Genomic DNA, 16,854 nt, shown 5'->3' on the forward strand with positions numbered 1-16,854 from the left:
CCAAACTTTAGGAACAAAAAATATATTTTATCCTAAATATTAGTTATTTTTAATACTTTTAAGTTGTAAAATATTTATAATAATAATTACAATATATATTTTTTATTTTAATTTTATGTATTACCTGTACAGAATACGAAAATATACACTAGTTTTTACTAATTTAAGAGACATAGTTAATATAATTAGAATTTTGAGGATTATTTTAATGCATAACTAATTTTTAAGACCAATTTAGAACGTAACTTGAAAATTACTTTCTTATAAGTTCCAAACGCATTCTTAAAATATTACTACAAACATTAGACTAACTTATTTAAATGGTATTTGAAAAGTTTATTTTATTTATAAAATAAAAAATATAAACAATAATAAGTCTTTAATAATTTTAAAAATATAAAAAATAATTATATATTAAATATATTTTTAAAAAATTTAGACATTAGATTTTGCTATAATTTTTACTTATAATTTTTATAAGTATTATTTGAACAATAAAATCTTATTATTGTTAAAATATGGAGATTCCAAGTAAATTTTAGTTTTATGTTTTCTAAAGATTAGAATTACAAAAATCTAAAAATTAAATATTCTAATTTTTGTATATTTATTCTAAATATTTTTAAAAAATCAAAATCAAATATACTTACGTTCTTCAAGTGATTAGCTCATTTATAAACTTAAATACAAAAGTCGCCTTCTGATTGTAAGGTATTTTTTTTTCCCTATTATATTTTTAAATCTTTTAAAACATATTTTTGTCAACCTTGGGTACCATTTCATTTCATTAGCTTACCACTCGGGGACTCATTCTTCCTCTCGTCAAGCATTCCGTTCGTCCACTGGTCACTGTCGTCGCTTTCTCTCTCCGTTTGTGAAAGGCGAGTTCGACGCTGACTCTGGCTGGGTTCGCCACATCTCTCTTTCTCCGTTTCTTCTTTGTTATCTCTCAGTCCGTTGCTTCTCCCTCTTACTCTCCGTTCGATCTCCTTCGTTTCTTTTCAGCCTCATCCATGGGAGACTACAGCAATGATCCTCTCATGCGCAACCAAAACGCCGCCGTTCAGGCCCGCACCAAAGCCCAGAACCGCGCCAACGTCCTTCAGCTCAAGCTGGTAAACTCTTCCATCAAGATTTACCTTCGTCACACATAATAACTCCATTATTTATTTGCCCTAATTTTCTATGTTGAAGACCTTTCTAGAGATAATAAAATTTGTTTCATCAATGCCCTAGATTTCAACATGTGACTAAGTCTATATACGATTTCTCGGTTGCAGAATTTTTTTTTTTGGTACCGTTTTCAAGTTTTAACTATTTCTTTATGGAGCAGATTGGACAGAGTCACCCAACTGGTCTCACAGCGAATCTATTGAAGCTTTTTGAGCCTAGGCCTCCTTTAGAGTATAAGCCTCCTCCGGAGAAAAGAAAATGTCCACCATTAACTGGTGCTTAATCTTTCTTTGGTAGCATGTGTTTGATATTTATGCGATAGTTGTTTATTTTACTTTATTTTATTTTTCACAAGGGATGGCGCAATTTGTGAGTAAGTTCGCAGAGCCTGCCGATCCGGAATATGCTCCTCCTAAACCAGTAGTCGAGACTCCTGTAATGTTCTGTTCTATTGAACTAATGAATTCTGATCAATATTATTGTGTTGTACATAATTTCATGTTCTTGGGTGGTTGTTGCACCTGGTATGTATGGACGGTTTTATGCAATGAGTTTCTGTTTAGTTTTCTTTTATTACTGGTGTGTTTGAAGTTGATTTCTGTTTTGTGTTAGTTTGCCTTGCCAAGAAGTGTTGTCTAATGCTCGAGACAATCTCTTCTGTTACTATTATTTTGTAACTAATCTGTATCCTGAGTCTTGTTTAATCAATTAATCCACTATCTGGTCATGATCTACAAGTTTTTTTAATTTAGGTTATGCAATGCATTTTGCAAGACTTCGAAATATGTTTGTTAGATATATAGTCATTCTTGTGTCTTTACGTAAGAATTTAAGCATTTGGAATAAGTGGTTTTATGAATGATGAGATGATATAATATCTTCTATGACCAAATGTCTAGAGTTCAATCCTTATTATCACAAAAGATTGAATTTCAGCATAAGGCAAAAATGGGCCTATGCTGATTCACCCTTCAAAATTCAAAAGAGGCTCTTGCGTGAGGGGGCGTATTAAATATATAACTATTCGTGTGCTTTGTCCTCTTCTAGTTGTAGCAAATTGGTGTCTTGCATGGTGATGTTCCGAAACAGCATTTGCTTGCATCATAAATGTTAGGAACAAAAATTAGCAAGGCTTGAAGCCTTGAATACTGCAACAACTTAATAACAAAAAGCATACCCTATCAATTTCTGTCTTGGCATGCTTCTTTAGTTCATATTTATATATAAACAAGTGACTGATGATTATTATAATGTTTAGTGGTTTGACATTATATAATGCATGCTTATTGAATATCCATTGTTTTTGTTTATAGAACTTGAATGTCCAAATTGGAGACTTCAAGTCGTAGAATACTTTAAATGTCATTATATATTTTTCCAGAGCGTAATGTGTGATAGGTACTTGATTGATTTTGATGAACTCAGGCGCAAAGAAGAGAAAGGGTACACAAGCTAAGACTAGAGAAAGGAGCAGCAAAGGCTGCTGAGGAGCTTGAGAAATGTGATGATTTTACACTGTCTTGACTATGTTAATTTTGTTGATTTGTATTCTTTGAACATTGCTCTTATATCTGCTTCTTTGCAGATGATCCACACAACGACCCAAATGTATCAGGAGATCCATACAAAACTTTGTTCGTGGCCAGACTTGTAAGTTATATTTTCCAGTGTAGTATCCTTGTGGAAATTTTTGCTTAGCCATAATTGCCATATCTCACTAGCTCTCTCTTCTAACAGAGTTATGAGACCACTGAGAGCAGAATCAAAAGGGAGTTTGAGTCATATGGTGCAATCAAACGGGTAGGTATTTTTCAGTATCCCCAAAGGGATTTGGTAAGAGTAGCAAATGTTTTGGATTCTCAATTTATTTTTCTTTCTCTTTTTTTTTTCTTGTTTTATATCTTCTGTTTGACAATTTTGTATGTTATGAACTTTGAAAAATCTAATTTTAGATTCACAATTTCTATATGCAAGTATATAATATAGAATTCCTAATTAACTTTGAGTAGGATATCTTTCACAACCGTTTTCTCTCTTTTGAAGAAGCTATTTCTTGCAATTAAAGTTGTCTTGTGAGTTTTGGCAATTTGTGTAATGAATTTAATCAGTTATACATTATTTTTAGCCTATTCTGCCCATGTCCAAATTTCAAGCCTTCAGTGGTATAAATATGCATCTATCTGACTTAATTTGTCATTGCTGAGGTACTTTGGAACGATAACAACATTCGGCCAAAGTTTTGTTGAACCCTTTTTTCTTTCTTTCTTTTTTCTTTCTATTTATTATTATTATTTTTTTTGGGTGGTTTCCTTAGTTCTTTTCTACTTGGCCCCCCTGTTAATATATGTGGATAGGTATCTTCTTAGTTCCTGATGCTTGGGGGTATATAGAAATTACTTTAGCAGCAACTAAGTATCATCCTTGGTAAGGGTTGGTCATTGTCTTCTACAAATGGTAAACTATTTTAAAACTCCAACCAACTTCATTTCAAGCACTTCGTCCTGCTTTCCTGCACGGTATTTTAGTTGAGCAGAGCAATGATGCAAATTTGAGCCTTTGGCCTTGTTTTCGAGCTTGAAAAGGAGACTGACAACTTCTGTTCTTTCCCTGCACTGGGTAAAAATATGTCGGGAGTATTGTAATCTCTTCCTCTTTTGTTTAAGCTCTTAGCCTATTTTTGATGTTGCTAAAACTTTCTTTTTGGCTTTAAAGGCAATGAAAACCAAATCAGCTGTTGAGAAGATGTCATGGTATTTTCTATATTACCCACGGTTGTTTTATTTTATCAATTTTAAAATAAATATCCCTGGTAAGGGGATGCTAGTCAACTACTTGTTAATTGGCCCCCCCAAAAGATCAGTTTATCTGCAACTATTCCTGGTGGTGATGCATCTTGCGATGGGAGCTTTGTGATTCAAAGGTGAGCACGGCTAATTAGGCAATGTGCCAGTCTGCCGTGCCATTTAGGATTATAACGTTAGTCTTTCATTTAGTTGTAATTTAATTAATTTGTAGGTGAGGGAGCATCATTTTACTATTTTCTTTAGATCTGAATGCCAGAAAGCTGTCTTACTGTTTTTCTTCTTTCCGGTTTCTTGCGATTTAGGTTCGATTGGTTACTGACACTGTGACAAATAAGCCCAGGGGTTATGCATTCATTGAATACCTTCACACAAGAGACATGAAAGGTTCATACTGGTTTTATGCTATCGATCTGTCATTATTGTTGATATTACATTTCATTGACACTGTTAATTATACAGCTGCTTATAAACAAGCTGATGGTCGAAAAATTGAGGGCAGAAGGGTGCTTGTGGATGTTGAACGTGGGAGGACTGTTCCCAATTGGCGACCTCGCCGTCTGGGTGGTGGGCTTGGCACTACTAGAATGGGGGTTGAAGTTAATCAACATGACTCTGGACGGTAAATGGTCTAATAAGACAGCATTCATTGTTTATTTTTTCACCTCTTTGGGCTTCTTTAAGTGTCCTGATATAGAATATCAACCAGTGTAAGGTGTTTCAACTTTTCTTAGTTATAAATTTAGCGGGTATTGTATTTGATAGAAACTGTCTGCAGTTGCCACTATGAAAATCCTCCCCTGGCCAGACATTGGAATTCTATGATTTTCTAGCTTGGAATTTTTTGTCTTTCTTCACATGGTTACATATCTGAATAGACTTCCAAGTAAAATTTCTATCTGACAGTACCCATAATTAGCCATTCCTCCTCAAGAAGTATAAGTCGACTCTTTTCCTGAAATTAAAAGATCTAAGCAACTCAAGAAATTTTCTGTAGTTAATATTTTTTGCTGACTTTTGTATTGCCATACCTGATAAGTTACACTATTTTGAACTTGTGAAAACCCGAGATTTCAAATAATCATACTTGGCCTGTCTTTTTTTTAATGTCACTTTTTATATATCCTTGTTGAAGTGAAACCCTAATATAAACTTTATTTGTTCAGGGATCAGCTGCAGTCAGGACCTTCTCGTTCTGAAGAACCTAGAGTGCGTGAGGATCGACATGGTGATCGGTAAGAGTTTCAGTAGTGTTTTGCTATGTTTCTGCTTTATTCCTATCCTTTTGCTTTTGGCATTTGATAAATTACTGCTGATCACACATTATCTTTTTGGTAAGGCAAGGATGCTGTTGTTTCTTGGCATATTTTTTAAAAATTCTTAAGTTCAAAATTTTTATACCCCATTTAAATTAACTGCAAGTCTGCTACTTGCTGATGTTTAGGGACAGAGAAAAGTCGCGTGAAAGAGGTAAGGACAGAGATAGAGAACAGGAGCGGTCGCGTGAACACTCTAGTGATAGGGGAAGGGATCGTGATTATAGAGATGATAGGCACCACAAAGACCGGGATAGGCATAGGGACAGAGATAGGGAGAGAGAGAGAGATCGTGGGCGTGATCGAGATAGAGGTCGGGATCGTGATCGTGGTCGGGATCGTGATAGAGATAGAGATAGAGATCGCGACCGGGGTCGTGAGCATGATCGTCATCGTGACAGGGATAGGGATTATGAAGTTGGGGAAACTGATAGGGGACAGTCACATGACAAGGAAACAGACTATGATCATGAATTGAAACATGATATAGATCATCATAGTGAAAGAGATCGTGACTACGAACCTGAGGATGATCGTGGGTGGTCCAATCAATCTGCACATGGACATAGGCATGCAGATCCTGACCATAATCCTGATTCCTATGACCACTACGAGCATCATCAAAGACGCGGGCATTATGATGATGGGGATGATCGCGGTAACCATTACAGTCGATATCCCGATCATGATAGGATGGAAGATGACTATCCCACTGAGAGGGCAACATCTGAATCCCGTGAAAGGGAGAGAAATCGAGATGTGGACCGTGAATACCATCGATCAGTGAGGTCCCATTCTAGGGAGTACGATTACTAGGAATTTGAGCGTCATGCATCACAACTTTACTGGTAATATTCATTGCTTTCAGTTCAGTGGCCCTTTTAGCTAGTTATGGTTACTTGGTGTCCATCTGGTTGCCCTGGTTGGCTTCTTTGCAACTATTGATGGATTAAAGCTTGGAATGATTTAAACACATCAGAAGAACATGTGCTGCTTTTATCCATATGTATTTTGTTAATTTTCTTGTCTTAGATTGAAAGCTTTACAACTGCTGCCTTGATTTCCAAGTGTCTTGTTGAAGTGGACTTCAAAATATTAGTACTTGTTGCTTTTATTTTTGTTCAGACATTTTAAGAAAGCCTAGTTTTATTTCAGTTTTTGTGGGAACAGTTGTTTGAAATTTTTATTTTGGCACTTGTCTGTAGACATGCTTATTGCTATATTCAGTTAACTGCATCAATTTGCTAATGTATGGAACCTAAGAGCTAAGATGTTGCTTAAATTATGTTGTCAATTACCAGAGACGATAATGACTAACGATAGTTTTGTAAAGTTTTCAACCGGTTTAACTTAAAAGCAATATTAAAGCTACCAATTTATGTATGGTTTGGGACAATTGGCAGTCTGTTCTGTCTATCTTGATTTTAGTTCCCAAACATGAGTAATGACCCGTGCAAAGTTTAATCCCGTAGTTCAAATGACAAACTAATTCAAACATATAATTTAATTTAAGGTGAAAATTTAAGTGCAGTTAATATTATTTAAAGTTTGAATATTTTTATCCCACGATTTTCAACTATAAAATTTACATTAACTGCACGATTTTTTGCATTATTTTAATGAATATTACTTGATGATTTGAAAAATGAAGATACGACAATTTTGATGACTTCTGAAAAATAATGCAAAATAGTTGGAGATAGTCACACTTTTATCAACTATTGAAAAAAAGGTAAAAGCTAATATAATAAACTGAAGAATGCAAAACTAAAGAAAAATGGAGAAAATAATGGGTTAAAATTAAGTCAAAATCCTTATATAAAAAAATGATATTAATAAACTAAGTAATGAAAAATATATTTGGATAACGAATAACAAATTTATGAGTCAAAATCAAACAAGGGAATATTAAAAAAAAATTCTTAAAAGCACAATTGGCTTTTCAATACAAAATTTTTTTCAAACATATCATAATCCAAAATAAAAAAATAAAAAGAAAATAATGCATTTTACTTATTGATATGGTCGTTACACCTACAGAACTCGGCATCACACGTCACACCTCGGCCATAAATACACATTACAAATACGGTTTTCATGAGCAATAACTCGGCAAAACCGACGTTATGGATCAAAACCGCCGAATAAAGGACGACATAATGACCAGATACGTTATCAATCCTCACCAAGACAGACGTTGAGGAGAAGCCGTTACTGATGAAGAACTGATCATATAAAATCAAGGTAGAAGTATCTTTTTCAGACACTTCCGACTTGAATCTCATACTGACTTAAGCATTGGAGTGCCTTTGCAGGTACACTCCCCCCCCCCTTTTCTTCTTCATTTTCCACACTTACGCAAGTTGAAAGGAAAAGCTCGGAACATACGAGTTAGCAGTGCAGCCTTCCAAAGATATAGCTCGCTGACGTTCCGTACGAGGAACCGACCTATTCTACAGGCAAGAACAACTGGCGCCCACCGTGGGGCCGAAGAGATAAATTTTTTCCTCTTCTGGTCTCGATTCCTCCGCCTATACCTATGGCTGACGCGCTACCTCCTACCCCATCCGAACTTCTCCGAATGGTGACCGAGCTGCAACAAGCAAATCAACGTATGGCAGAAGAAAATCAGAGAATGGCCGCTCAGATCACCGAATTGAACAATGGCCGAATTGAAAATAACAACAATCGTCAACCTCAGCCAGAGGATGCCGAACATTACTCCAACCCTACTCATGTATCTGAGACCATTCAAGTCGAGGATGCCCAGCCATGGGACGAAAATGAGGAACCAGACGAGCTCGTAGGCCCTTTCACGGCAGACGTGATGAATTTCGAATTACCACGGCGATTCACTTTGCCATTGACCCTCACACCTTACGATGGGCTCGGAGACCCAAAGAAGTTCATCAAGAAATTCCAATCAATAATGATCGTCAATGGTGCATCTGATACTGTTTTGTGTCGTTGTTTTCCAAATTATTTGGACGGCCCTGCACTTGATTGGCTTTGTGCTTTGCCTGTAGGTTCAATTTCGCGATTCCAACCGCTGACCAAGCTATTCAAGGATCATTTCGCTGGCTCCGCAATTTATCTGCATGACTCGGATTATCTGAACACAATTAAGCAAGGACCAAATGAAAGCCTGAAAGACTATATGACTCGTTTCACGAAGGTCGCCATAAGCATCCCTGATCTCGACCCTGAAGTTCACCTCCATGCCATCAAAAGCGGACTTCGACCTGGGAAATTCCAAGAGACGATCGCCGTATCCAAACCAAAAACACTCGCTGAGTTTCGAGAGAAGGCAAAAGGCCAGATTGATATAGAAGAGCTAAGACAAGCTCGGAAACCCGACAAAACAAACTACAGAGACGAGGAAAAAGCGCACAACAGTAAGAAAAATTTTAAACTAACCCTTCGTTTTGATTCTTATACACAGTTCAACGCTAAACGGGAGGACATAATCAAAGAGATCCTGAACTCCAAATTAATCAAACCACCAAGAAAAGCGGGGACATATCAGGATACAAAACATGTTGACAAATCTAAGTACTGTGCCTTCCATCAGAAGCACAGCCACACGACCGACGAATGTGTCATCGCCAAAGACCTCTTGGAACGTTTGGCTCGGCAAGGGCACCTTGACAAGTATATTGGGGGACACATTCAAAAACGTACTCCAACCTCGGCAGGCAACACTCCATCCGACCAACCAAACCGAGGAAAAGACAAGCCATCCTCGACCCAATATGACCAACCACGAGGTATCATCAATTGTATTTCAGGAGGAGGTGCTAGTGGAGGCTCATCCAACTCGGCCAAGAAAAGATCTTTCCGAACAATATACTCGGTAGAAGGGATACAGCAGGACCACCAGCTAATCCCTCAATTCCCCCAAATGACGTTCACACAAGCAGATTTCAAATCCAATATTTAAAATTTGGACGACCCCCGTGGTCATTACGAATACAATAAGAGAGAACCCACTCCTTCCCTTCCTCTTTGACTGACTGAATAGGGTTCGCTCTTCTCTCGATGTTCATTGGCCTTTATGATCTCGGCTCATGATTCAATTGCCATGTATTTAGCTATTGAGCCTCAAAGTTTATGTTTTTATGTGATGGCAGCATCAAAAAGAAAGTCTGAATTTTCCACGGAAGCCGGCCTTTACTTGATTGATAGGAAAGTTACCCTTGGCTATCTTACGAAGAGCCTAACTCTATCATAAAAAAAATTGACACTAAGCGAAGAATGCAGACTGGACCAAACCAATGGCACTTCTGGAAAGGTTCCTTTGATAGAAGATCGGTACTTGAAGTCAGAAAGATCCACGAGTCAATCGATTGCACCATGTCGAGATTTTCTTTCACCCAAAAATGGCAGCAGTAGTCATCAAAAGATTAAATCAATAGCTGTTGGAATAGTGGTAGCGGTGTGACTGTGACTTTCTTCTTGAAAAGACTGCTTTCCTTGGCTAAAAGGTAGTGAGTGCATTGATGCAGAGAAGTTGGAATAGAGTCAGTGTGCCACGAGCCCCTTTTTTTCACCTTGAATTGGTCAAAGCCAATAATCTGATAAATAGAAGGCAGAGAGATCAGAAAGATACGCGGACGACTTGACTATAGTATAGGTCGGATGTTTCAAAAAAAAAGAGAAGTAACCGGGCTATTACACCAACAAGGAAATGGGACCTTACTAAGACGATAGGCGAGGACCTTGAATCAATCAAGCAATGACTTTCTTCGAGAAAGAAGAGAAGGCAATAGCTAGATTTCTTTCTGTTGTGCGCTATACGCCTAAACCATATCATCAATCAGTTTATGGGCACGCCTCTTTTTTTTTTGGGAGAGTATGCCAATATGATCTTAATGAGGTGCGGGGCTTTGCATCTGACATTCGTTGGGCTTCCCTCTTCCTCCGGGCTTTCACGCCTTAGGCCAACAACTCTAATCACTGACTGACAAATCCCCAGCATGGGAGCGGATTACCCAAAAAATTTGGGAGATCTACTAGTAAAAAAGGTACTCTTAGATCCAGGGAGCAGCGCCGACGTTCTGTTTTACTCTACATTCCAGAAAATGAAGCTAAGCGACAACAACCTGCAGCCAACAGGAGGAGACCTTGTCGGTTTCTCAGGTGAACGAGTCCCAATACTGGGATCAGTGTGGTTGAGAACCACACTGGGTGAGTACCCTCTATCTAAAACATATGATATTCAATACTTAGTAGTGGATTGCTTCATCCCATACAACCTTATCCTTGGCCGACCTTTCCTAAATAAGTTCGGTGCAATAGTATCCACAGTTCACCTTTGTGTCAAGTTTTCTGTGCAGGACAAACATATCGTAACCATTCATGGGGATCACAAAGAATCACGACATTGCTATAACATCGGAATGAAATTTCAAAACGGACCAAAGCAACCTCAAATCAACAACGTTCTCGGCACAGCTAGCAGCTCGGAGCTCGCCGATCTAGATCATAGAGCAGACTTCCTAGAGCGACCTACACCAACAGGTGAGCTATGAAAAATACATTTCAACAAAGATCCTAACAAATACACCTTTGTTGGTACAGCAATAAGCAAGGACAAACTACCTGCGATAGAAAATTTTTTACAAGCAAATGCCGACCTATTTGCCTGGACGCCCTCCGATATGCCCGGCATCGACCCTAAGATCATTAGCCACAAGCTTGCTATCAACCCTTCTGTCCGACCAATTCCACAAAAGAAACCTCGGCGAAGAAAAGAAACGAGCATCATTGGAAGAAACTCAGAAGCTGATTAATGCCAACTTCATCAGAGAGATCAGATTCACTACTTGGCTCGCCAATGTCGTTATGGTAAGGAAACAAAATGGTAAGTGGCGCATGTGCGTCGATTTTACTGATTTAAACAAAGCATGCCCAAAGGATTCTTATCCTTTACCATCCATTGACTCTTTGGTGGATAACGCCTCTGGCTATGCCACCCTAAGTTTCATGAACGCTTATTCGGGTTATAATCAGATACTTATGCACCCTTCTGACCAAAATAAAACGGCATTCATCACTGAATTTGGTAACTATTATTATAAAGTTATGCCTTTTGGACTAAAGAATGCAGGAGCAACCTATCAGCGCCTCATGGATAAAATCTTCGCTAAACAAATCGGTCGCAACATAGACGTCTACGTTGATGACATGGTCGCCAAGACCAAAGTCGGCCACAGTCACATCGACGACCTAACCGAGATCTTCGGCCAGATCCGATCCTACAACATGCGCTTGAATCCCGAAAAGTGTGCTTTCGCCGTTGAAGGTGGCAAATTCCTCGGCTTCTTACTCACAAGTAGAGGTATCGAAGCAAACCCTGACAAGTGCCGAGCTGTTTTGGAGATGGCGAGCCCAAAGACATTAAAAGAAGTTCAACGCTTAACAGGAAGACTTGCTGCCCTAGCAAGATTCATCCCATGCTTAGCCTTAAAATCTATTCCTTTTTTTTCAAACCATGAAAAAGAAAGCTATTTTTCAATGGAATGACGATTGTGAGCGTGCTTTTGCTAACCTGAAAACAACTCTCTCACAACCGCCAATTCTACAAAAACCCTTGCAAGGGAAAGATTTATATTTGTATTTAGCAGTTACTGACTGGGCAATAAGCTCTGCTCTTGTTACAGAAAGGGACAAAACTCAACATCCAATTTACTTCGTCAGCAAAACGCTACAAAACGATGAAATCAACTATCCGAGGATAGAAAAATTAGCATTAGCATTGCTATTTTCGGTAAGACGACTCCGACCTTACTTTCAGAGCCACGTCATCCATGTTCGAACCGACCACCCATTACGTCAGGTGCTACAAAAACCAGAAATTTCGGGTAGACTTGTAAAATGGTCGGTAGAACTATCCGAATTCGATATCAGATACCAAGCCAGAGGACCAATCAAGTCCCAATTCCTTGCCGATTTCATAGCAGAATTAATAATGCCCACTGAAGACGACCACAAAATACAATGGACATTACATGTTGATGGTTCATCTAACATTCAAGGGTGTGGAGCAGGAATTCGACTGGAGGGGAGTGATGGATTTATCCTAGAACATTCTATACATCTATCCTTTAAAGCCAGCAACAACCAAACGGAATATGAAGCCCTCATCGCTGGCCTTCGACTTTGTTTAAATCTCCAAATCTCCAGTATTAAGGTATATTGTGACTCGCTTATGGTAGTACAGCAGGTAAATGACCTATTCCAGGTAAGAGATCCGCTTCTTTCTAGATATCTTAAACTCGTCAAAGATTTAAGTTCTAAGTTCACTGAATTTGAAATAAATCACATACCACGAGAACAAAATCACAGAGCAAACATTCTTTCTAAACTCGGCAGCACACAATCCGACTTATCTATGTTACACCAATCCACAATAACATCTCCAAGTGTTACTCTAACTGATGTTGTGAGTGTTACACAGGAAACAGATTGGCAGACACCTTTTATACATTATCTGCAAACAAGAAGCATACCAGAAAATATCGAAAATACGAAACAATTTCGTCGACAGGATTCCTTTTTCACTTTAATAAATGGCTCCCTATATCGCCGAGGATATTCCAGACCACTTCTGAAATGCCTCAACAAAAGTGAGGCAGAAATAGCATTAGCCGAAGCTCATGAAGGAATCTGCGGAACCCACACAGGAGCTCGAAGTTTGGCCTCCAAAATCCTCCGAGCAGGCTTGTTCTGGCCATCCATCAAAGAAGATACCAACAATAAAGTAAAGACATGCAACAGTTGCCAAAAGCATGCGCCATTAATACACACCCCAGCCGAACAGTTACATTACTCAGACATCAGCTGGCCCTTCAACCACTGGGGGCTCGACATCCTCGGCCCATTCCCAGTAGCACCAGGTCAGGTAAAATTTCTTGTTGTTGCAATTGACTACTTCTCAAAATGGGTAGAAGCCCAACCTTTAGCTAAGATTACTTCACAACATATGACATCTTTCATTTGGAAGAACATTATTTGTCATTTTGGTCTCCCAAGACATATCATTACTGATAATGGTTGCCAGTTTGTCGATCAGAAATTTAAATCTTTTTTGCAGAACCTCAACATCAATCATCACTTCTCATCCGTTGAACATCCACAAACTAACGGCCTCGCTGAAGCAGCGAACAAGGTCATATTACATGCTTTAAAAAAAAAGTTGGATAACGCCAAAGGCCTTTGGGCCGAACTCATATCAGAAGTCCTTTGGGGGTATAACACTACACCTCAATCATCAACGAAAGAAACCCCATTCAGGCTCGTTTACGGATCTGAAGCAATGATCCCTTTAGAAATTTCACAAGGCTCGGTCCGTACACAGATTTTCGACCACGAAGAAGCTCGGCGAGCCGAGTTAGACATCATCGAAGAAGTCAGAGATATGACAAGTATCCGACTCCATGCGGCACAGCAAGCCATAGCTCGGCGGCATAATAAGCTTGTCAGAAACATATCATTTGAACAAGGAGACTTAGTCCTCTGGAAGACAGAATCAGCTCGGAAACCTCCACACCACGGAAAACTCGCCGCAAATTGGGACGGGCCCTACCGAATATCCAAGGTACCCGGCAAAGGAGCATACACATTGGAATCCATAGATGGCACTAGCTTACCTAATACCTGGAATGTTTCTTCTTTAAAGAAATTCTATAGTTAAAAGTCAGGGTCAGGCTAGTACTTTTTTTCCTACTACCAAGATTTTTCCCAAAACAAAGGGTTTTGCTTGGAGAGGTTTTAATGAGGCTAGCCTACCTGCACCTTTGTAAATAAAGGTTCACAATCAAACCAAATACTTTCTAGATATTCACTATTATTTATCAATCAGTAAACCGAGTTAACAATTCGAAAAGCTTTTCAAAAAGGAAACAAGCATTTCCACCAAACAATACTTACAGCTCGGCAAACCATTTCACATCTTAACAAGATGTCCCTATCAACAAATCTACTCTTGTTTTCCATGCATACAACTTACAAAAAGGAAATTACCAAAACAAGGATTATAACTTAATCCATCTCAAAATACAGCACCATTTTTTTCCTCAAAAGCAAACAAATCCACAACACAAAATGTTTCAACATACAAATTCTAAACAAAATAGAAACACACAGTTCGTTTCAAACATAACTAAGTATTCTCAGCCTCATCCTCCACAACACCATCATCATCAACTAGTTTACCATCTCTGACAATCTTCCCATGATCCATCTCAGAAAAATCAACTTTAGGAGCCATAAATTTTGCCTGAATTGAAGCCCTCTCAAATCCTTCAACAAACGAATCCAAGATTTCATTTTGCTTTTTTTGTTCCATATCTTTCAACTAAGCAGTAACCTCAATTAGCCGAGTCTCCGCACTAGCCAAGTCGGCCTCCTTTCTCTTTAAGTCCTCCACATCCTTAGCATAGCTGTCTTTTGTTTCTTTTAGTAGTTTCTCAACATCACCCAATTTAATTTGCAACTCGGAAACTGTACCTTTACTCTGAGATAACTGCTCCTTCAAATCCTCAACCTCCTCTCTCTGCATTGCTAACTTCTTATATTTCACTTCTTGACTACGACCTAAGCTCGCCATATGAAACCCAACCACCTATAGGTTAAAACAACAACCTAATACAAAATTAGAATCACATACAACTCCAAAATAGCAATTAAAAACGAAAAACATTTACTTGCATATACTGCCCGACGGCTATTTCCCCAACCTCATTAGCCAATGAAACATCGACCGATGATTGGCAGATATCATCGGCCACAGACATATACGGAAAATTACCTCCCCAAACCAATAACCCACCACTACATTCAGAAACTTCATGAAGTTTCTTCTGGTTCATCAGAAATGCACGAATTTCTTCCAACGAAACGTCATCCCCCCTTTGACTAGATTCTTCGGATAGGTCAACAACTTCACCTTTCCTCTTCTTCGCAAGAACTTTCCTCCGACCAGTTACAGGCTTGCTGACTTCCGCGGCAACAGTAGTCTTCTCCTTATTAGATGAGGACACTTCTTTTTCCAGATTCTTATTCTTGAACCTGGACCTTAAGGAAGCAGCTGAGACACCAGGATACTTACCTCCTGTACAAAAACACAAAAACAAAGTCAGCAACATTTCAAGCGAAGATAAAGCAAACAAAATAACAAAACTCACCCAAATATTCTATATCCGAATCCCTATTTTCCTCCCACTTTAAAATTTCAAACATAGATATCAAATCCTTCCGATCAACTTGCTCCACGAAAAACTCAATAATGCACACATTCCTCGGAGTTATCACCTCGGGGGCCGAGTATATTTTGAGGCTCCGAACACCACCACAGTGGAAACCTCTCCGCTACAAACTCGTCCATGTAAAAAGGAAACTGCTTCTCCACACTCCTCACTTTCAAATACATCTCTTTGAAATCTTTAAAGGAAGATTTATACAACTTGAAAATGCCAAACCCAGGAGTACTGTTTAGATTAATCCACCCCCTTTCGAAACCCCTTTAGCTTGAAACAAGGAAAAAAAACAAATCCACAGAAGGCCTTTCCTCAAGGATTTCCATTAATATCTCAAAACACCTCAAGAACGCCCACCCATTAGGATGCAATTGCGAAGCAGCACAATTTAGCTGCTTCAGAATCTGGCACTCATATTCTGTGAAAGGCAACTTAACCCTCAACTCCTCCAAAACGCAACTATGCATGTAGAAGTACTCAAACCCCTGACCCCGGTGATAAACCCTATCTTCCACACTACATGGCAACAACTCCACTTGCACCCCAGACCCAACCCTCACAACCTTACCAGCATCAATCTCCTTAACAGCAGTCTCATCACAAAATAAAGATACCCGAGACTTAACATCTTCACTAACCCAATCATAAGACCAATCAATACTTTCCTTTTTATCCTTCTCAAAACTCATAAGCAAACCCAGACAATGAAAACAAAAGAAGAAGAAGAAAATGAGAAATCAGTAAAGGATACAAAGAACATGCATACCTATTTTACTCATACTGTTTCCAAAGAAGCAAGACCAAGGGTCAGGGGTAACCAAATTGAAACTTAACCCTCAAAACTCAATCACATCAAACGGTACAGATTGTGTTGGAAACGTAAAAAGCCATTTAATAAACACAACATCTTTCTCTCTCCTCACTAATGGCTTGACACGACTCCCCACTTTCCTCACTAACATTCTTTTTAATGAAGAACGTTGAACTGGGGGCTCCATAACTAATCAATCTAACCGAGTTATAACTCATCAAAAAGCTCAACCTGCTTCATTAAAAATTTTTCAGGCTAAACTTGGGGGCTGTGATATGGTCGTTACACCTACAGAACTCGGCATCACACGTCACACATCGGCCATAAATACACATTACAAATACGGTCTTCATGAGTAATAACTCGGCGAAACCGATGTTATGGATCAAAACCGCCGAATAAAGGACGACATAATGACCAGATACGTTATCAATCCTCACCAAGACAGACGTTGAGGAGAAGCTGTTACTCATGAAGAACCGATCATATAAAAG

At 38.7% G+C, this 16,854-nt stretch overlaps 2 protein-coding genes across 3 annotated transcripts; both read left to right on the forward strand.

The window, feature by feature from the left end:
• Positions 1–760: 760 nt before the first annotated feature.
• On the forward strand, positions 761–6,559 carry LOC148575851 (U1 small nuclear ribonucleoprotein 70 kDa-like). Of its 2 annotated transcripts, none has more exons than XM_016329484.3 (11): positions 761–907; positions 1,006–1,115; positions 1,334–1,448; positions 1,529–1,608; positions 2,599–2,674; positions 2,759–2,823; positions 2,911–2,973; positions 4,280–4,361; positions 4,437–4,596; positions 5,141–5,209; positions 5,419–6,559. In XM_016329484.3, exons 2-11 carry the CDS (start codon positions 1,014–1,016, stop codon positions 6,104–6,106), a joined length of 1,500 nt encoding a protein of 499 aa, XP_016184970.1. In that variant the 5' UTR covers positions 761–907; positions 1,006–1,013; the 3' UTR covers positions 6,107–6,559. The 2 variants fall into 2 exon arrangements, with proteins under 2 accessions (XP_016184970.1, XP_016184977.1); XM_016329491.3 differs by having other exon boundaries at positions 764–881.
• A 3,707-nt stretch (positions 6,560–10,266) lies between these two features.
• On the forward strand, positions 10,267–11,082 carry LOC148575852 (uncharacterized). Its single transcript, XM_088502585.1, has 2 exons — positions 10,267–10,810; positions 10,871–11,082. The coding sequence occupies exons 1-2, from the start codon at positions 10,267–10,269 to the stop codon at positions 11,080–11,082; spliced, it is 756 nt and encodes a 251-aa protein (XP_088358711.1).
• The last annotated feature ends 5,772 nt before the right edge of the window (positions 11,083–16,854 follow it).

This window comes from Arachis ipaensis, chromosome B1 (assembly GCF_059453495.1).
Source record: "Arachis ipaensis isolate K30076 ecotype BB chromosome B1, ASM5945349v1, whole genome shotgun sequence".
NCBI lineage: Eukaryota > Viridiplantae > Streptophyta > Magnoliopsida > Fabales > Fabaceae > Arachis > Arachis ipaensis.